The following is a 22091-nucleotide window of genomic DNA, read 5'->3' as shown; positions in this document are numbered from 1 at the left end:
TGATTTAATTAGCGAGTCATGTATTAACATAGAAACAAAAAGAGTAAATAAGGAAATAAAAATCCTACATCGTTTTACAAATGTGAAAATACTAGAATAAGACTCTCTACAAAGATTGCTACACACTAACCAAGGCCTAAATTTGAAGAAAAAGGGAAAACTATACATATGTCAAGCCATAATAGAACTTATAACAAATAGTAAACCTCATGAGACAGGTGTAGCTATCCCACTTGGTTGGACAACCAATGATCCACCAATAGACAGTAAGAAAAACTTTCAACAAAATGCTGTAGTGAACACCACAGGCCTGTCCGAAAATTAGCACAACATGCTTGATCATGGCATTGAAACCAGAACTGAAAAGAAAGGAAGACCAACAAGAGACAGTGACGATGTACTGACAGAAGGAAAACGTTCTGCACTTGACAAAGTAATTGAAGGTGTAAGTTGTGCAAAGAAAAAGGTGGAAAGTATGGTAAGTACAAAATACACTCCCCCAAGTTAAGTGATAGTAGAAGATGCAATGCATAACAAATCTTTGGTTAAAAACAAGATTAGCCAGGAAACTACAAAAAACAGTAAAATAATCCAGAATATTGTCATTGATAAAGATTTCAATGTTAATACCACTACAAAAGGTAGTAAAAATTTGTCCGTACTGCACACAGAAAAAAAACCTTGCCAATGAACATGTCATAACAAAAGACAAAGAAACCTATCACAACAAAATTAGTAATAATGTAGTGAATTATAGGTCAGGAAGCAGCAAAACACCAGGAATCAAAAACACCCTCCTAATGTGTCAATATTTCCAATCCATCAGAAACAAAGTAAACTAATTTATTGTCTTGCTAGAAACTTCAGAAAACAAACCACAGATTGTTTGTATCATGGAACACTGGCTTAAGGAACAAGAAGTACCTTCATTACATATTCCAGGCTTTCACTATGCTGGCATTTACTGCAGGAAAAAACATAAGTGAGGAGGAGTGGCCATGCTACTCTGCAACTCCATATCAGAAAACCCCATCAAAAAAAAATATTTAAATGAAGAATACAATTTTCGAACATATGGTAGTGAAAATAAAATTACAGAAATAGTAATGTTAATAGTAAACATATACAGAGCACTAGATGGAGATGTACATGTGTTTCTAGAAAAATTAGAAATTATGTTCTGCTTGTTACCATTACAAAGCAATAAACATATCATAAATTACGGTGATCTGAATACAGATTTCCTAACAGATAGTCCTCATACTAAATTCATAAAATCTGTAACAATAAACACACCCACAAGAATCACTCCCACTTCTAAATCCTGTATCGATCAAATTATAGTGAACAAAGATTTATTTCAATACACCATACATAATTCAAACAATAGTTTATCTGACCATAATGCAGTTTTCATAGATTTTGTTCCACCAGCTAAAAATATATTAAAAGAGATTATGTAATTCAAATAGAAAAGAGAACCTTCAATGAAGAAAACATTGGGTACTTCATGTTTTCAATAATGAGTGAAAATTGGGATGATACACTTAAGCACTCAATGCAAATTTTTGAAAGCGTATTTAAATTTGAGTGGCTGAAAATCATTGCGGATGTAAAAGTAAAGAAGGTGGCCTGTAGATGTCAGTTTTTATGTGTAGCTTCCTTTTTGTAAGTAGAGAGTGAATCATCTGTACCTAGGTGCTTAATCTGTGCTCTTGAAATAGCATAAAAAAAGAGGATTTCATGCAATAATCATCACATTTTTATTGAAGACGCCAGCATTCTGAAGGGTTTGAGGTGCATTTAAAAGCTGATACGAAGTGTTTATAACTTCTGTAGGATTATTTTTCATAATATTCGTGTTTCTATAGATGAAAGAAGACAAATGACAGATAGTGTGAGTGCTGGTGGCATGCTGTCGGATGCATTGAAGCAGGACAGTCAATCAAAGATGTCGCTATTTTCTTTGGCGTTGATCATTCAGTAATTACCGATTATGGAAACAGTTCCAAACAAGTCAAACAGTTGTCTGGAGACCTGTACCTGGTCATCCAAGGGTTACTGCCCCCTCTGATGATTGGTATATTGCTATAGTAGCCAAGTGGAATCGACGAGCGACCTCCAGAACTGTTACACCCATGGTTGCAGCGGCACTTGGTAAGACAATATCTGCCAGTACTGTGCGCCGAAAGCTCCACATGAAGGGATTGTATGCCCGAGTACCACTTGTTTGTGTTGCACTAACCATCCAAGCCAGAAGGGCAAGATTAAAGTGGTGTCGTCAACATGTCAATTGGACTGCTTCAGATTGGTGCAACGTCCTGATCATGGACGAGTCCAGATTTGCCCTGGAGTCAGATGATAAGTCTGGAGAGAAGGAGGCACACGCAATCAGGCCAAGAACATCATCGAACATCATGCATTCAGAGATGGCAATGTCATGGTGTGGGCTGGAATTTCAATGGGATATCGCACCGAGCTGCACATCTTTAAAGGCGGTTCTGTGACGGCTGCGCGGTATCGGGATGAAGTCCTAGACCCCATTGTGAGATACTGCACTCCAGCAGTTGGTCCTGATTTCCTCCTTATGGACAATAATGCCCATCCCCATCGATCCAACATCATTGACGAGTACCTGGAAATAGAGGGCATTTCTCGTATGGAGTGGCCGGCATATTCTCCAGACCTTAATCCCATTGAAAACCTTTGGGATGCCCTCGGTCGTGCTGTCTCTGCACGTTTACCTCCTCCAGCCAGTCTCAGAGAGTTGGAAACTGCCTTACTGGAGGAATGGCCATTGCTCGCATCTGCGATGGTTGAGCACCTCATTGAAAGCATGGAAAATCGTTGTAAAGTTTGTGTGAAGGTCCGGGGTGGTCACATACCATATTAATGTAAGTTTTGTTTTGGTCACATACCATATTACTGTAAGTTTTATTTGGTTTGTTTGCTTTTAAACATAGTTATGTTAATAACCCAAATGTGACGTCATCATATAACTTACGAAAAGTATTTTCTTTTTTCTTTGTACACAATTCTTGTTTTCTTTAATGCATAAACACATCTGCTACCTTCATGTGCAATTTTGTGTTAATCAAAGCTTTACTTTTCCATTTTTGTAGATTTTACCATCGCATGCTTAACTTTTGGAAGCATGTTTATAATAAATTAACAAGATGTAAACAAAAAGCTAAATCTCTTTATGAACACAGTCAAATATTATTTCAATGCAGCTTTTCCAAAAAGGACTTATAAATACAATTTTAATAAACATAAAACTTCATCTTTATGGATAACTCAAGGCATAAAAAATCTCGTGAAACTAAAAGAAAATTGTATAATGAAACACAATATAATAATGATCCTAAGGTCAAAGAATACTATAAAAAATACACAAATATCTTAAGGAAAATAATAGTTACTGCAAAAAACCTGTCAACAGCAGCAATGATTGGAAAAGCAACAAACAAAGCAAAACAACTCTGCAAAATTGTAAAAAAGGAAATAGGAAGCGGAGGCAAGAATATTAGTAGGAACATAGAAATAATCTCTAATGGCATGAAAATAAATAACCCTTCCATGTTGCACAAATTTTTAACTCATATTTTGCAACTTACAGCTCCCCCTACAGTCCAAAATACTAACTCACCTGCAACAAAAATAAAAGTTAACTTGTATACCAACAATAACACAATGTTCCTCACGCCAGTGACAGAGGATGAAATTTTAAATGTTATAAAAACACCAAAAAGTCAACAACCTTCAGGCCCCAATGAAATTCTAAGCTTTCTGATCAAAGAGTGTTCTAGCAAACCTCTTGCAATATATGCAATACATCACTTTCGACTGGCAACTCTCCTAACAAATTCAAACTAGTAAATGTTAAACAACTATTTAATAAAGGCAGAAGAAATGAATTATCAAATTATAGGCCAATTTCAATTTGGAATTTATACATTCCAGAAATGTAATATTTGGAACCTCACTTGGTAAAAATTAATGTAAGGGTATACCGTAATCAATGTTAAAACTTTTGCAATTGTAAATTTTGACCTGTCCTATATCATTGTACCTGTTGTACTATGTATGATTTAGAGAATGGAATAAATCAATCAATCAATGCTGGAATTCAAAGTCTGGATTGTACAAGAGTTGGTGAATGACAAACTGGGCTCTTGGAAGAGCACCCGCTGTTTCCATATCTCATTCTCAACACTCAAGTTGTACAAAAACCTTGGCATGAACAAATTTTCATCCACTTTCCATACTGTATCATTAGTAATCAGCAGTTATCATGGTTTTTAGTTCTTTGGCTGATTCTTTCACAACATAATCAGAAATTTCATCTGTGTTATCTTCCCTAAAAATAAGATTCCTCATTAACTGTGATTATCTTTATCAAATTGCAAAATTCGTATTTTATTTTATCATTTTTCAAATCTAAGGTCTTGCTGAGAATGAGAAATAACCATAATCAACACTAATAAAGATAACTTTCCATTCAAACAATCCAGGCACACCTGAGAACAACACAAAGGTGATAACCAAACTGGGATCTATGGAACCCCAAAACTATTTCTTACCTCTCTGTTGCCAAAGGCGGGAGTGCACTGAGAAATGGTAACAGTGACTGAAACACTTACTTTTAAAAGTAAAATTCCCAAAGACAGTCATGAGATCATAATTATATATGGAGCAAATGTAAGGGCAGTACAAGAGAGAGGCGGAAGTAAGATGCATACAATGGATACTATATTCTTAAGGAATATAGTAGAAAAGATCAGAAGAGAGAGAAAAAGGAATAAGAAATCTGACAGAGAATAGAGTAATGAAGTTGCAGGATCAAATAGGTTAGGTATGATTGAAGTGGAATGGAAATAAGAAGAGAATCAGACTGGAAAGACATCTAGTGAGGGTATGTAATGCACAAAGTGTAAGTGAACGGAGCAGACAGTTGAGAGTGCGAGGGAAGAGCAAGGTTGGAACACACTGTAAACTAAAGCAAAATTTGTTTTTGTATGTTTTGCTCAGATAGACTATATTCTGTCCCAGGAGTTGTGGAGCAAGCAAATGAAAGCAAGTCCTCTGCGCAAGTAGTGACTTGAGAGGGCTGCACCACTGAACACGTGAGAGGGAAACAATTGCATAGAGGATACAACCCAACTGCATTTAACACCTGTTTGCGTCAGCATGCACTGCCTTGCTCCACCTGCTCACTTCCTTCCCTTCTCTACTGTTATGTGTGGCATTGCTCCACAGACTTCCGGGACAGTGTGTGATCAAGACTGGAGACCTACAGTTTAACATGGAATCTGAATCACTGTGCAATGTCTCTCCATTGAAGATCGAACTTGGGGCCCTATGATTACAAGGCAACAGTGTTAATGACATGTTATCAGAGAAGCCCTGAAACAGGTAGGAGTTTTACACCAACCAAATCACAGATTCGAAACAGTGAAGGACAATGATGCATTAGTAAATTTTATAAGCACACTTTACATTAATCCCATCATCATCTTCACATTGCTTCTTGCACTTGAAATACACCTTCTTGAGTGAGCTTTCTTTCTAATTATTCTCCCAACATATGTTACTATCACAAAGTACACATGCATGTATGTTGCACATGCATCCTAGCATTCTTTACTTCCATAAAGTATTCACCCATGCACATGCACTCAGTAGAAGGGCTCATACCTGGCTATTGATATGTGCTGAATGCTCAATCAAGATTTCCATGCAATCTGTAAACCCACCATATGTAGCCATGTGCAATGGTGTTCGCCCATACACATCTTTTGGATTAACATCTAACCCATCTTTCACCTGAAATGAAGTACAAAAGGAAATATTATTATATGTATTTCTAATTGTTTACATAGTCACATTGTCACAGTGTCGGACTGACAATCTATTATTTCTGGCAAATGCCAGAAAGGCCCTTCTTGCATAGATAATTTGACCAGTCTCCTAAAAAAAGCAATTTTTGTAAAATTCACAAAAATTGTTTTCATAAACTTCATTAATTCCAAAAATAGTTGTTGTCGGTCTCCATGGCAGATTGGTCTATGTAACAAGCTATGAACCCAGAGGTTTTAGGGGAAACATATCTTGGGAAGGCATAAATTTATCATTGTATTTGTTATCACCCATTTCATCAGCTATCATCATCACCGAAGATGTAGAAATGTGATATAAAATAAATGAAATAGAAAAAAGGAAAATATTTGTTTTTAATACTGTGAGAAATATATTACTACATGTATGAAGACCATAACAGCAGCAGCAATAGACACTTTATGGGTGAACAATATCATTGCTAAGATTGGTCGAAAAGCAGGATTCCACCTAGGGTCTGGATGCTTGACATTTAAAACTAACACCAGAGTTTAATTAATATAGAGTTAGGTTTTGCTTGTTAAGTTCAATGTTATTGTATTACATATGAGTATTAAATATATTACTCAAGAGATGTGGGACACAAAAACATTAGTCAGCTTCCGAAAAATTTCATTAACCCCAATTGAATTTTCAAAGTGTTTTATTAGTGGCTATGATAGAGAAGGCCTCAGGACAGTTATTGTTGGTAATTAAAATCTGCCTCCCACAAAAAAAGGGAAAAAAATATAAGAATAAAGTGAAGCTCTAGTTTCCTGTGTACTTTGCACAATGCCATGAGACACATATAGGGGTGTGGGAGTAGGGCCCCACACATTAACCTCTGCTAATTTTGGAGGCGACATGATCAGGACCACGCTCAGACCACCTTCATTCCCACGGTTTTCTCCAGGTACCCATTTAATTGAGGCTGGGTGAACCCCAGAGCTGCTTTATGTGGGGACAAGGCTGAAAAAATTTCGACCTTAGATCACCCAGCCTGGGAATCAAACCCAAGTCTCCTCTGTGTCAGTCAGATGCCCTACTGACTACACCACCATGGTTCTCAGAGGTAGGAATGGAAATATGATAGTTTCACATGTCACATTTTGATGTGAGCTGGCCTAACAACAATCCCAGAATAAACTTTGATACCCAGTTCATTGCTGGTCACTTATCTGGCAAAGAAATACTGTATAAGTGCCAAATGCAAATTTTACAAAGGCTTTATACCTCACAAATATGCAAGTGTCATAAATGAGAGAGGGCACCCATTTCCAATCTCTGTTATAGTGGAGCTGATGTGATAAGCAGCACGAAGTAAACAAACTGAAAAATTTACATTTGATGTTTACTTCTTCCCATCAGATATGCAAGAATCTAGTCTTATAAATCTAACTGACATCACTTATCTAAAATTAGAATTATAAATACAAACACTTTTTCAATTTATTATTTTATTGGTATTAATTTACAGGAGAGCACAAATCTTCTAAAAATTGTTCAAACTATAATGTAATCACTATTTTTGAAATATGATGCTATCTAAGAAATATGTGCCAATGTTTTGTTTTCCAACTGTTAACATATAATAAGAGCTGGAACTATATTAAAATTGAGTGAATCCTTGCGTATCCAAAATAAAAGAAATACAATACACCCACTAGAAAATATTGTTAAAAAATTAGTTCAAAAAGAAAAGTAAGGATGCGAGCCATATTTCAGACAGAAGTAGTTGTTCACCCACACAAATTCAGAAACTGTTTTGTTTTTTTCGGGGGGAGGGGGGAGCAGTCAAATTTAATATGCACCTAAATACCATTAAAAATGCATATCTGTGCAAACAGAGTATTTGTTTATTAATTTTTTATTGCTTGCTGGGATTGGAACTGAATAGACAGGTGAGAAATTTGCAAGACTAAGAGCATTTGCATATGCACCAATAAAATCAGTGGTCTCCTACATCAAGCACCTCGTAAGCACCATAAACCAATGGGGGTTAATGGCACACGTCCTACATGGCAAATTTCCCAGAAAGCTCATCAAAGGGTTGCAGAATATTAATATTAATATGAAACACCATTGATATTGTAATCGAAGAATTATCTATGAATCGAGCAATTCCTATTTGTTTGTCAGGTTTCAAACAAAATATACTGTATGAACAGTGCAATGTGTAAAATAGCCCCAGAAACTTCCATTGCAAGTAGGCTATGAGGTACAGTCCATGAGCAGACTCACTCCTCAGCAGGAAGAGGGGAGACAGGAGGCACATTCCCCAATAATATGTAAAAATGTATTATGTGGTGTAAAAAAATATATGCTCCCCCCCCCCCCCCGCCATCCTCTCTCTCTACAAGTAAAAGGCAAAGGCACTGATGGTAAGAGTCCAAGACCAGTGTTTTAGCACGTTAAGTACAATAAAAGTCTACATTACTATTTCCATAATATTTATCACAGTCTTTGTAAGTTGTACCTATATGATTATCATCCTTAAATTAATTTGGCTGTTTTTCTGATTGTTGAATTCCACTTAAAATTTATAAAACCTTATGTATTGGAAACTAAATGGAAAAGTTATATGACTTGATAGATGTATGAGGCCTATTATTCATCACTGTGGGGAAGGCCCAAAACTAGTATTGTTGTCACTGGATAGAGTGAAAGTTGTGGATTTGAGTGAATTTCCAGTAAGTCCCTAACAGTCTTGGTTGTACCAGTGCACTCCTTGAAGATCAATTGACAGACTGGTTTAAGTAATGTACATTCCATTTTCAGAAATGTCAGTCAGTAATTTAATAAAAAACAGAAATAATTTTGACCCACTGTCAGTAAATTAATTAGTTCCATCTTCAATAAAAGTAGTCATCGATTAGTTAGGAAAACTTAGAAATAAATACATTTTAAATAAAAACTAACCAATATAGTTATCGCCAAAGCATGACCACCAGAAGCAGCCAAATGTAGAGCAGTACGACCTTCAGCATCTTGATGGTTAAGGTTAGCACCAGCTTTGAGGGCCTGAAAATGAAAATTTCAGTGGTTAATTAGAAAAATATGTATCTACAAAAGGAGGTTCCTATAAAGCAAAATTAACAACGCTTTTATTAAACATTCATGTATACTTATTTTCAAGGAAATTATACATTTACACCAGTTTGACATTTTATTTTAAGTCCACTTAATGGTTGACATTTCCATATAAGGAATTTCGGTATTAAATATTGGCTATATCACTTTTTAAAAACACTATCTCACTTTTTAAAAACACTATCTCACTTTTTAAAAACACTATATTGCTAAAGTTGCATCATTTTTAATGCGAGTTATTGGAACTGCACATAAATGCAAACAGAACAGGAAAAAATATATCAGTATGCCTTACAATAGAGCATATGTTAAAGAAATTAGAAGAGAATTTTGTAATTAGGAGATAACTGCAGTGTTCAAACCCTCAGCCCCCAAACAGCATGGGAAGTTTATTTGTTAAGCATAAACACATGGAAAACAGTGATTTAAATTATTACCAAGGCATGTATGAAATTTAATATTTCTCATACCAAAAAAGTTACATAGGAGAAACGGGAAGGAGTTTTGATGAGAGACTTAGTGAGCATGAAAAAGACATCAAAAAGGGGAATCCCATGACCTGTTATTTACAAATCATTTGATTGGAGAATATTAATATATCTGTACAAGGAAAAATCTAAAAAAGCACAAAGAATGAATAAATATGATGGGCGATATCAGGGAGAAATGAGTCGATCGAATAAAGAAACACATCATCAATCCCTCTAATAAAATTCCCATTTTTTCCCACTAGTTTTAACTGCAACAGTGAGTTTTGTTCCCCTGATGATGTAAGGAGAGAGAGGGAGGAAGGAAAGTATCCTAGTATCCAGTAGGAAGAAATTAGTACACTCATGTAAAGCAAGCCAGTGCTGCATCACAGTAGATAGTGATGCGAGTCTTTTACGTGGGTGAATAAAATTTAAACGGGAATTTATTTCTTACTTGCAGGGAAAGTGTGGTGGAGTCCTGTGGCCTTGAGGTGATGATAGTGGGTGTATCTGGAGTGTGTTCCTTCACTGAGTCCTTGTCAACTTTTAACATCAGTCAGTAGCACGATGAGTGAGCAGGAGGTACACCCGTCCATTGCGCAACGCATCATTATCAAATTTCTTACAAACGAATTGATAAAACCAAGTGAAATTTTGACCAGACTTCGAGCACAGTTTGGTGAGTCCACCCTTTCAAAGACCTGTGTGTATGAATGGCACAACATGTTTCTGGGAGGACAGGAAACTGTGGAAAATGAAAGACATCAACGGCAGCCAAGGAAAAGCATCACTCAAGAAAACATTCAGGCTGTTCAGGACTTGATTGAAGGTGACGATCGCTTGGCAGTCAGTGAAATTTCATCTGCAGTGGGCATAAGTTATGGTAGTGCTCACACGATCATTCATGAGAACTTGGGCTACAGAAAAATCGCTTCAAGGTGGGTCCCACGCCTCCTCACTGAGGACCAGAAAAAGGTTCGACTGGAAATCTCTCAAAGGCTCCTGATTCATTATGAGAGAGAAGGGGATGAATTTTTACACAGTCTTGTCACCTGTGATGAAACTTGGGTCCACCACTACACACCAGAGTCAAAACAGGCCAGCAAGGAGTGGCGGAAGAAAGAAGAGGCTGGGCCAGTCAAGGCCAAAAGCCACGCATCAGCTGGGAATATTCTTGCCACAGTGTTTTGGGATTTCAGGTGTCATTTTTATTGATTATCTTCATGAAAGAAGAACAGTAAATGCTGCTTACTATTGTCAACTCCTGGAAAGTGTTAAGGCTGCTTATCGAACCAAACGACATGGTACACCCATCAGAAGTGTTCTGCTACTTCATGACAATGCCAGACCTCACACAGCTGGTGCAACACGTGACAAACTGGACGAAATTCATTGGACACCACTTGAACATCCTCCATACAGTCCAGATTTATCCCCTTGTGATTATCACTTGTTTGGACCCCTAAAAGAAGCACTCGGAGGTAAGCATTTTCAGGATGATGCAGAAGTGGAAGAGTTCGTGTGCAACTGGCTGCACACACACCTTTCTGGGAACTTTCTGGGACAAAGGGATTGCCAAACTCCCTATCCACTAGCAAAATTGCAGTTCAGTTCAAGGGAGTTATGTAGAAAAGTAATTACTTTGTTTTGTGTTTGTATTTTGTTTCAATAAATTATGAAAAATAAATTCTCGTTTATATTTGATTCACCCTAGTATATAAGACAGCTGGTGGCCACGATGTAGTTTTTTAATCCCATGACTTTTATCCACTTAACCATTTTTATTCTTCTTTTATCCTTTTAATGTGATTTGTTTGGACTGCCATCAGGAAAGATCTGGCAATGGTTCCAAACTGTTGTTTTTTGGAAAAAAAACTCTTAAACCATGCTTAAGCAGTGACTTGTGTTTTATTTAATAATTGAAAGCTGTTGTTATGCAGACCTTTAAGAAATTACTTGTACACTACCATCAACATTATGTTTCGAAAATTATTCATAGAAGACAAAAGTAAAGCACCTTTACAACATCACCATGACCAACATCACATGCTTGAAGCAACGGAGTGTGATGGCAAGAATCAACACACTCTTTATCAGCACCAAGTTTCAGTAAGAGATGTACCGTAGATGAGTTTCCTGAGAGGGCTGCAGCATGCAAGGCTGAAACCAAAATTTTAAAAGAATTACCAAATTTTCACTAACATTGAAAATACTTTTTGAAAACAATCCATAATGTACCTTCCATATTTTGCTGTTTTTTGTTAATGACATTTCTACACTACTGACAAATGGCTTCCTCGGAGCTTTTGACCAGAATGCTTGTTACAAGAGATTTAATATAATGACATAGGCACTCGCCAGTAGTGAGGAAACAACATTTACGAAAACAGGAAACCATGTTAAGAATCTCGTTCATATATAATAACTGTGGTTACATGTCCAAAATACTGAAAATATACATATTTATTGTGAATGGCATAGATTAATCAGTACTCTGCTGATAAAAGGCATATCAGTGTATAGGTTTGTTGATAAAATTACCAATAATTTTACTGATACGATATGTATATCCATAAGTAACCTGTAAATCAGTGCACAATTCTGCAACTTTGTTACTATTTATTTGTTTAGAATAATTCATAAGTCATGGTTTTGTAATATAAATGTCTAAATACAGTGTTTTTCAAAAGGCAAAACCTATCGTAGCCACCTGGTTATTGAGAAGGTTAAGGAATCATTCATGTTTCCAAGGAAAATTTGAATTTTTGTACATGATTAGCAGACTACTGATTAATGCACCATTAAATTTTATATCAGTATATATATTATCTATATATATTTTATCTGTATTGGTAAAAATTTCACATATGTCCATTCTTAATAGTATTTATTTGATGGACTGCATATCATGACTTACTGAATGAAACTAACTTATTCATTTCTAGAATTAGAATTATCTTATTTTCATTACAAAAGAACAGTGTAGTAGTAAGTATACAATTTGGTTGCAAAGTGATAATAGTTTATAAACATATATCTATGTTTTGGCAAATAAAAATTGTTTTCTTTTAAGTATATGAAACAGGGATGATACAGAGGGGGACTTTGGGCCTTCTTGTCTGCTTCCTTTCACTGCACTCCATAGAAAACAAAAAAGACTATAATTAAATTAGCTAAAATATTCATTTTTGGTAAACTGTTTAAGGGTATATTAATTGACTAAATCCTCCACAAACTTGTTTCTTCCTGTTACAAAGTTCTCAAGAATATGTAGCCAGTACATACAGAATACTGGATGTTTTAAATTATATGTCCACAGTCAGACAATGAAATGCATATGCAAAACTACCACAAACATATTTACCATCAATTCAAAAGCATTATAAAAAACTCAACCTTTTAATGTCACAGTAAGGTTTACATTTTCTTTTGTGTGTTCGAACTTTTGAAAAAAATAAGAGCAGCAACTAAGAAAATTGAAAGTAAAAATATTTTTCATCATCACACCTGTATTTCGATCTCTGTCAGTCCACCGAAGATCTGCCCCATGGCTGTACATTGCTTTGATGGCTTCATCAGACCCTTTTGCAGCAGCCCACATAAAGGCTGTTCGACCTTTCTTATCTGGGACATCCTTAACTTGCCCATGTCTCAAGAAAAGCTTTATAGATTCCTGCAAAAAATGTGAAATTTCATAAATAGCAAATATAATCACAATGTACTATATAGATGTACATTGTATCTAAAGATATCTGTTTGGCGGTTACGCTGAGATAAGTTCACTTTTCATTTTTCCATGCAAATTTTCTTCACAATCGATTTTGCCCCCATCTGGTGGCTTTGTCCAACATGTACTGTTTACGACAGTATGGGTGGCAAAATCGATCATGAAGAAAATTTGCGCAGAAAAATGAAAAGTGAACTTATCAGAGTGAATTATACACTCCTTACAAAAAGTTTGGAATATTGTTATGTCATACAATAGGTGATAGACATGACCTTGGAATGCAACAACACATTGTATCTGTCTGATTGATGTTCTCATCTTTTCACAGGCATATGCCACCATGCCTATTACTTATTTCCTAACATAATTATATTCCAAACTTGTTGTGCCTAATATAACAATATTCCAAACTTCTTGTGAGAAGTGTATAAATATATTTTCTTTAACAGATGGTAAACTTAAGTAATGAAAGAAATTTTTAAAATGTTTACAGACTTTATAAACTATATTCAATTTGACATCAAACAATGCACTTTGAGAAGAAACAGCAAGAAGTTGGGCAAATAGATTCGCATATGCTAAAGAAAGCATATGAGAAACCAGTTTACAGCAAGAAAATTTGTAATATTTTGTAACGACCCTTTGTGGTCGCCAATCAATTATTATTAGACCCTGCGTGGTCGCTATATTCTTTTTAATATTGGATGAGAGAGTTAAGCGGAATGTCCCTGCGAGGCGTACGCTTTTAGTTTAAATGTATCCTGTAAACGTTAACAGATCCACCTCTAAGTTTATTAGCTTCACTTATTATAAGACCCTGCATGGTCACTGTATTCTGTAAACGTTATCAATTATTGTCATTTAAATTGTTTAGTATTGAAGAGTACTGCGTGACTCATTATTAATTGTATTGTCTGGATGCACACAGTTTTAGTTATGGTAGCACTTGCATCTAGTGATTTTTCCACTAGTGTTTTCTCAATGTCAAATCATGATAATTCTCAGTACGGAGTTTGCAATATGTAAAAAAATGAGTTGGCAACGCATACTTTTAGTTAGAATTTTCACCGCCCATGCGCCACTGCGTGTATAAAACCCAGCGCAATGAGACCGGAGCTCAGTTGGCTCCCTGATGGCAACGGGCAAACATCCAGGGTTAACTGGCTTCCCAGCCTGAAGACTAGAAGCCATCCCAGAAGGAAGAAGAAGAGCCTAGCAGCAACCTACCTGGTCCGATCGCTTCGGCTGATAGATGCCAGGTTCTACCTACCCTGCTTGACTGGAAGTACCAGGATCTTTCCTCCATAACCTGCCGTCCTTGCATAGGAGACACCGGTTGGCTCGCCAATTCCCCGCTGACACAGGGGGGTGTGGCAGCATCCTTTGATCCTTTTACCCAGCGCCCGATATTCGGGGGTACCGATTGGCTTCGGTCAATTCTCGGCTGTGGTTGGGGGTACTACGTTCAATCTACTCTCTCTTACAAGGAAACCCGTGACGTCAGCAGCGACCAAGGCCCTAAATAAAATTAGGTCCCCATACTCGCCCTGGCACCTCTCTGGATGTTCCCTGCCCCCCCCTTTATCTCTTCGAGACCAAAAGTGGTGGTGCACGTAAATACAGGTGCGTGATACAGGTAAATGCACGTAAGGGTTACAGGTAAAGACACGTGTGTAAGTATGCTAACGGACATCCTTGTGTTGTGATTATAATAAACATTATAAACATTATAGATATGTATATAAACCTGGTATAACCTTTTTTTACACCCAGCAAGTCCTGAGATAATTCTGAGTCCATGTTCTACAACTGATAAGAAGTTAGCACGTATGGGTAGACTTTTGCCGTCCTCTTAATTTGAAGTGTGGTAATTGTGTGAAGAAGAGGGTGAGGACGTTGCAATTTTATACGTACACATCCCTCATATGACCATGATAATTATACCTTGAATCAGTTCAGCAAAGAGCATACACACAATGTTTACCCAGCATGTTTTGATCTGATCTCTCTGCCCAAAATATGGCAGCAGAGCATGATTTTGAGCTATGAGTTGTGGGGGAAGTTGGATAAATGAAAATGTGTGCTCATAATATAGCCGTTGCCAAGAAAATACATAGTATTTCTAAATTATATTTTGCAATTGTGCACACTACCACAGCAGCTATGTTACAAAGAATGAGAGTTGTATCAGGTTATAACTGTTCATTTGTGCCTTGCTAAAGGCGTAGTGGTAACAACATTGACTTGTTATCAAGGGGTCCTGGGTTTGATATCTGGTGGAGGCACATAGTGGTTTGGATCCCACTTTAAACTGTAGGTCCAGTCCCATCTTGTGAATAAGTGGACTTAGGAACAAACTCAAACAAATAATAACACTCAGCTTGTCCTATTACTAGAAGAATGATGAAGCCAAGTTGTTCCTGGAAAAATATTGCTAATTTGTCTTGACATGCCAAGGTGAGTTATTTACCTTTTACTTAAAGCAAGTTGGTATTTCATGCTCCATGTTGTAAACATGGCCGTGGTGGCTCAGTCGGTAATGTGTCTGACTACCATGCTAAAGGTCCTGTATTCGAACCCCGGCCGTTTCAAATCCAGGAACTTTTCCAACGTTGGAAGCAGCCCTGGCGCCCACCCAGCGTCGAATAACATGGGTACCTGGGGGAAACCCTGGGGGGTAAAGGCGGTCAGGGGCGTGATGCTGATCACATCACCCCCACTCACGACCGGATCAAGAAAGTGTTTGGAGTTACCTCCACACACCCTATTTATGGCATGGTGCTAAGCACAGGGGAGCACTTTACCTTTTTTACCTTGTTGTAAACATATTAAAAATTAGATAGACTCACATGTGGTTTGTTATATTTACTGCATTTTTGGACCGACATCAGTCCTCCTTCAGTGATATAAGTAAAGAAAGTCATGTGAAAGGATTAAAACATTGTTAAAATTGTTAAAACTTCTTTAAACCCTTACACAACATTTCCCTTCTATGCATCCCTGAAGAAGGACAGAGGTCAGTTCAAAAATTCAGAGGACAAAACAAATTACATTTTGTGATAACACTTTTGACTATAAGATGACAATTCATATAAACTTCAAGCATATAATTTGCTGGTATGTTCTGAATGACATGTTTAAGGCAGTGGCATATTCTGAAAATTTGACCTGGTTTGCCACAAGAATTCTTATTTATTGTATGTATTTATTATATATTAATTACACATAATAGAAATAAAACACCATTGCAGTCATGCAAGTAAAACAAAAACAGAAGTTCAACAAGTTTAAATTTTCCAGCCATTTCTATATATATGAAATAGTTGTTTACCGTGTACCAGGTAACATGGGAGAATACACCACTGGGTTATGGTTACATGACAATACAATAACATTTGTCTGATTTGATACATACCACATGGTTACTCAGAGCAGCATAGTGAAGAGGTGTAGCTCCCCGACCATCTGCACATGTAACTGAGGCACCACAATTCAGGAAATATCTTATTAATCCATCTTTCCCTAACAAAGCTGCATAATGTAGAGGTGTTCGAAACATATTGTCAGTGATGTCAACTGCGCACTTTGCTGCAACACAAAATGACAACAATTAGAACTGAGACAATGAACACAAATTGAAGTAATTAAATTGAATTTGCTAAATGAAATATGAGATTCATGTAATGAGAGCAGTAAAATAGTGTGAGGTATCTTAATAACTTATTCTCGTTTTGTGTGGAATTTAAGCGATATTAAGATTAGTTTGCAATATATTTGTGTTAATCAGCCAAGAAAATTCCATCCAACTCTCCCTAGCATTATTTGATATTTTCAAAGACTCAAACACTACTTAGAATCATCATTAAAGCATGGTAAATGAATCATTTCAACACAAAAAAGATGTAATGAATTGATCATTTATCTGTAACAAGTGAGATACAGGATACAACACTGAAAATGAGAATAAATAATGAAGGCAAAACAGTTACATGATCCAAGGCATAGGTAGGAATGTATTTAGATAATAAAGCATGCAAACAAAAGTTGTCTCACATTGCCTACAGTTGGATCAGCACTATGTTGAATGACACCAAAGTCGAGTTATGGGTGATTTAAAATCAGGTTGACTGACCCTGTAGAAATTTCCTGGACAAATTTTTAGTGATCAATAATATGCGAACCTTTATTGCTTGGATCTCATAATAATTACAATGTGAATATCAAAATACATTTTTATTTGAAGGCGAGGCCCACCCAAATCTCCGAGAGTCTTCCAGTGTCCCACCCACGTCTGCCCCCCCCCCCCAAAAAAAGATGATTGTCCCCCTCTTTGTAGCATGAAACAGTAATGAATACTTACGTAATGAAAGTAAAAGTGTTACTACATCATCCTGCCCATCTGCAACACCCAAATGCAAGGCTGTTCTTCCTTCATAGTCTTGCCAGTTTAGAGTAGATTCAGCTGCTTCCTGTGATAAAAAAAGATATATATATGTTTAAATCTCGATAAAATTCAAGACAATCGTATGAACATATAATTACAAACCAGATAAAAATAAAATATTTAGCCAGTGACATCTTTGGAGGCATTCAGACACTAGCCGACAAACTTTCCAATGTGTCTTGAAAATTCTCCATGGATTAGATAGAATTTTGAAAACTTCGCATGTAAATCATAATTGATTTCATCTTTTTAGTTGTTATCTGTTGAACTATAGACTACCGTAAATGCACATGTAACAATAATAATTTAATATGTATATTAAAATAAACTTCTACTATATATCAATGAAAACTTATATGGCACAGAAATTATGTGTGTGTGTGGTGGGGGATAAAATATATTGTGCAATGAAGATTATTAACACATGAAGACAAGACAATATATAATTTGCATCATACTGTGTATATGTACGGTATATTCAAATTTAGCCCCCCAACACATCAGCCTGGCTACATCCTACCTAGCAAATGTAAAAATCATGCAGAAACTCTGTAAAATAATATTACTAAAGTAGAACGTATCTAAGATGTCACATATTTAATTATTTTTTCAAAACTAGTTTCTTTATTCATGCTTATCTATGGGTTTCATATTAAACCACACTTTATAGGTTTAATGCATTTTATCAGTCTTTTGTTTATTAATGGTTTGCATTTGGATAACTCAGTGTTTGGAAGTAACTAGTTACAAGTAACTAAGTTCAAGTAACAGTTACTTTTTGAGAAAATGTAACTGTAACTAGTTACTTCTAAAAGTGAGTAACTGTAACTGAGTTACTTTTCTACGATAGAAGTAATGTTTAACAGTTACTTCAACAGTTACTTTGCGACACTTAAATTGCTATGTAAGTGTCATAAATTATTGGTGATTTAGGACTCAGAGTGAGCTGGAATTTAGTTTCTGCTGTGATATAAAAGCCCATCTTTGATACATTAATTCTTGCAAACAATAGATGAAGAGGAAAAGAGAAAGTAGTTGTAGTAAATTTGTCTCCTGGCGATGGTCAGTTGGTAGGCTCCAGCCAGGTGCCAGGAATTTCAAGGTTTATCGTATGTTTCATCTTTCGTTTGGTAGACCTGAATTCCAAAGCGATATACACATCTCGGAAGAGGGGTGGATTTCCCAGAAGCGGGAAGATATGCTTCTAGGAGGAGAATTCCTTCCTATTGCTGACAGTTTGCCATTGTCAGTTGTCAGTTGCGTGCGGTTGTTTCTGTAGTTTGTTCCTCGGTGACCTTATAACTTCCCCCTTCTGTATGTAGCATCCAATCAGCGGTGTGCATTCAGGATACGCAAGGTACGCACTGCGTACCCACAACATAGTAAGAAAAAAATAAACATTTTTTCGTCTTTCCCGAACATAAAAATTCAACAATTATCGCTCCGAAAGCAGTTCCACTGCAAGAAATTCCGATTTCCGCACGAACACACTGCTGTCTTCCTGAAGGCAGTTCCAAATGATCCCGATTGTGACTTCGGCACCCACCCGATCCGCGTTCCTGCCGATTTCCGCAGAAAGACGCTGTTTCTTCTGCTTGGTACCCTAGAAATTCAGAAGGTAACCCCATTGGCTCATATCAGCCCCGACCACGTGTTTGGGTCTGCCCGTGCTTACCCTCTCTCTCACTTCTTTCCCGGTTCTAAGCATCGAGGGTACCCAAGATTTTGACAGCGTATGCAGTGTTGACAGTAGTCAACATATTTTTTTCTGGAATGCTTAGCTTACTAGCATTTAGCAGCCATGCGTAGATAGATCACTGTTGGGTTGCAATAAAAATACATTATAAAAAGTGATACAGGAATCAGAGAGAAGGGCAAGAATATGTAGTGGTGGAAGATCATATTTAATATACGCGTAAACTATCACATATAAAATATTTATGTGAGGTTAAAGTTACACTAGCAAGTTTTTTTTGTTTTTTTTTCGTATAGGGAGGTGAGGACCAGAATGGACTGTCACTGTGTCGAGGGGAAAATATGTGAACAATTTGCAAGTTTCGCACAATTCTCAGAGTATGAGAGTATCTGTTTATCTCCTTTCGGGATCAACATTTCCTTTGAGTTCCATAGCATGGGTGTTGATTGTTGACCCGACGATATGAATGAATGATAAAAGAAAAACATAATAAAACACAATGCTTACAATGGGATTCGAATGAGCCCCCCTCCCTCCTGCCAGACATTGCAAAGTGATGTACGGTAGTTTAGCTTTTGAAGTGTTCTGGGATGTATGCTGACTTATTTTCTAATTGTATTTCATTATCTCCCTTCTACAAAATACTTTGTCGCCTGGCAACTCCGATTCATTCATCCACAAGAACGCGTGGTTTCCGGGCATAGCGGACCGGACACAACGTACCGTGGGAGGTTGACTTTTGCTTTCTTCTGTCGTGTGAAATTTGCAGCGAGTGTTTCGTTCATATTATTTACATTACAGGATCTCTATTGTTTGTCGGTGCTGTGAAGTGATAAAATAGGGGGACCGGGAGTTATTGATGACATACTGGAGAAGGGATTTTCGGAATTTACGAAAAAAGTGTAAACAATCCGAAATGGAAGGTCTGTTCCTGATTTGGAAAAATTGTTTCAGGCAGGAGTTGTGAAGGATGGTAAACAGTATATTAGGCATTTTGATTTTTGAGAAGAAGAAAAAATATCTCTACAGAATGATTGACTGAGTAGAAAAACAGTGAAACTTTATTGTTGGCCTTATTCGTTGGTTTCCTCTGCGAAAGGTGTGAAATAGTAGAGGATACTGAGATTTATCAAATTTATTACATGAAATTTGAAAGGATGGAAAATGATTGTGCCATTTCCTTCCCGTTCAATGTTCATCGCACTGCATGAAGGAAATAATCAAAGTTGAATTTTTGGACTTTACGTAGCTACTATCAGAATATATTTGCGAATATAAAATATCATACATATATTTTACCTCGTTACATTTTGATATTGATACAAGGATGAGAAATTTCCCATTATAAAATTGTAGAAAAAAGTTATTTTCTGAATAACATGATGGCCAGGGAGGGGGGGGGGTTCTGGCCCCCATAATTCATTTCGGTTGGCCCATGTTGCGTACCCTAGTTTAAATGTCACCGCACGCCACTGCATCCAATAGTTTCTTCCTTTGCTATAATATTGGATTAAGCTGAAAAGGGACGTACTGCAATATTTCAATGTTTTCAGGAAATAATTCAACGATACTGGTAGTATGAACAAAACTGATGAAGACGAGAGCTAGCAATTGCGCATATGAATGGAAAACAATCCAATTGTTTCCACGTGATTTCATTCAACTCAGTTCTTGATAATTTAAAAATGAAAGTGAAAATATTTCCAGTTAGAATTCACTTATTTACGATTATTCAGAATTCCTGGACATTTTGAAAAAGTATTATATTTTGGTAATTGCTATTTGTTTAAGATTTAAATGAGAACCCATTTTCTTGAAATAACAGATACGACAGATCTCACCATTATTATTGATACAACAGCGAATTACAACACTCACGTGGCAAACTAACAAATCAGGAAGTAGCCATCATTCTTGCTTGTTTATGTGATCCTCTCAGAGAGAACTGAAGGGGTAAGTTTAAAATGCCATTTTCACCTTCATTGATAATGCACAATTATAGGCTACTACATTATAATTTTCTGGTTTATAAACACTTGAAATTATACAACAAATTTATTTCTCTCTGACACACCCTTTATGTGAAACAGACCTTCTATCTTAGAATATATTCTCTCTTTCTATACAGTTTGTAGAATCCCCCCACTCCAATCGACATTCCTTAAGAACAACAATGATAATAAATACAAATGTTTAAGTCGCAGTAGCTCAGGTCAACCTCCATGGTGGAGTGGTTAGCACAACGCACTGTATGTCAAGAGTCCCGGATCCTAGTTTGTTTCGGACATGGATGTTTGAGTTTGTTCCAATGAGAATACAGAAACAGAAAATTGACATACGTAATAACTGAGAAAATGTGAATAACGGGGGATACTACCGCATAGTTGTTTGGGTGCCTGACTACCATGCGAGAGACCCGAGGTTCGATCCTTGGTGGGATCGAGATTTTTTCCACCTGTTGAAGTGGCTCCAGCACCCACCCAGTGTCGTATAAAGTGGGTATCTGGAGGGGGAGGGGGTAAAGGATGCCAGGGACGTGGTGCTGATCACATCAGCCCCACCTTCGAGCATGATCGAAAAAGTGTGTGGCTCTAACTCCACACATACGAATACTTATATTATGTACCAGTAACATAAGTAAAAGACATGTTAGTCTTCACAAAATATTCTATTACAATTAATGATCGATTTGTGTAATTTGGTTGCAAGAAAATTTTCAGCAGAAAGTAACTGTAAAAATAACTTAGTTACTTTTTTAAGCAAGTAACTGTAACTGTAACTAGTTAC

General features: G+C 36.7%; 3 protein-coding genes across 3 annotated transcripts in view; 1 reads left to right on the top strand and 2 right to left on the bottom strand.

Annotated features, from left to right (window-relative positions):
• Positions 1-9990, bottom strand: part of LOC145995049 (uncharacterized) — a 186876-nt gene extending 176886 nt beyond the window's left edge. The window contains exons 1-3 of the mRNA XM_083131581.1: positions 9892-9990; positions 8797-8898; positions 5698-5826 (exon numbers count right to left, since the gene is read on the bottom strand). Of these exons, the coding sequence (XP_082987707.1) occupies positions 5698-5826; positions 8797-8898; positions 9892-9990 (330 nt within the window). The remainder of the gene's footprint in view (positions 1-5697; positions 5827-8796; positions 8899-9891) is intronic.
• A 14-nt stretch (positions 9991-10004) lies between these two features.
• On the top strand, positions 10005-10652 carry LOC145995048 (histone-lysine N-methyltransferase SETMAR-like). Its single transcript, XM_083131580.1, has one exon. The coding sequence runs from the start codon at positions 10005-10007 to the stop codon at positions 10650-10652; it is 648 nt and encodes a 215-aa protein (XP_082987706.1).
• Positions 10653-11430: 778 nt separating this feature from the next.
• LOC145995047 (inversin-like) overlaps positions 11431-22091 on the bottom strand; it is a 99658-nt gene continuing 88997 nt past the window's right edge. Inside the window, exons 6-9 of the mRNA XM_083131579.1 lie at positions 17525-17633; positions 16580-16752; positions 12945-13110; positions 11431-11597 (exon numbers count right to left, since the gene is read on the bottom strand). Coding sequence (XP_082987705.1) covers positions 11431-11597; positions 12945-13110; positions 16580-16752; positions 17525-17633 — 615 coding nt within the window. The remainder of the gene's footprint in view (positions 11598-12944; positions 13111-16579; positions 16753-17524; positions 17634-22091) is intronic.

This window comes from Lepisma saccharinum, chromosome 11, assembly GCF_977018435.1.
Source record: "Lepisma saccharinum chromosome 11, izLepSacc3.1, whole genome shotgun sequence".
In the NCBI taxonomy this organism is placed as follows: domain Eukaryota; kingdom Metazoa; phylum Arthropoda; class Insecta; order Zygentoma; family Lepismatidae; genus Lepisma; species Lepisma saccharinum.
This window is presented reverse-complemented; position numbering and strand designations above follow the sequence as displayed.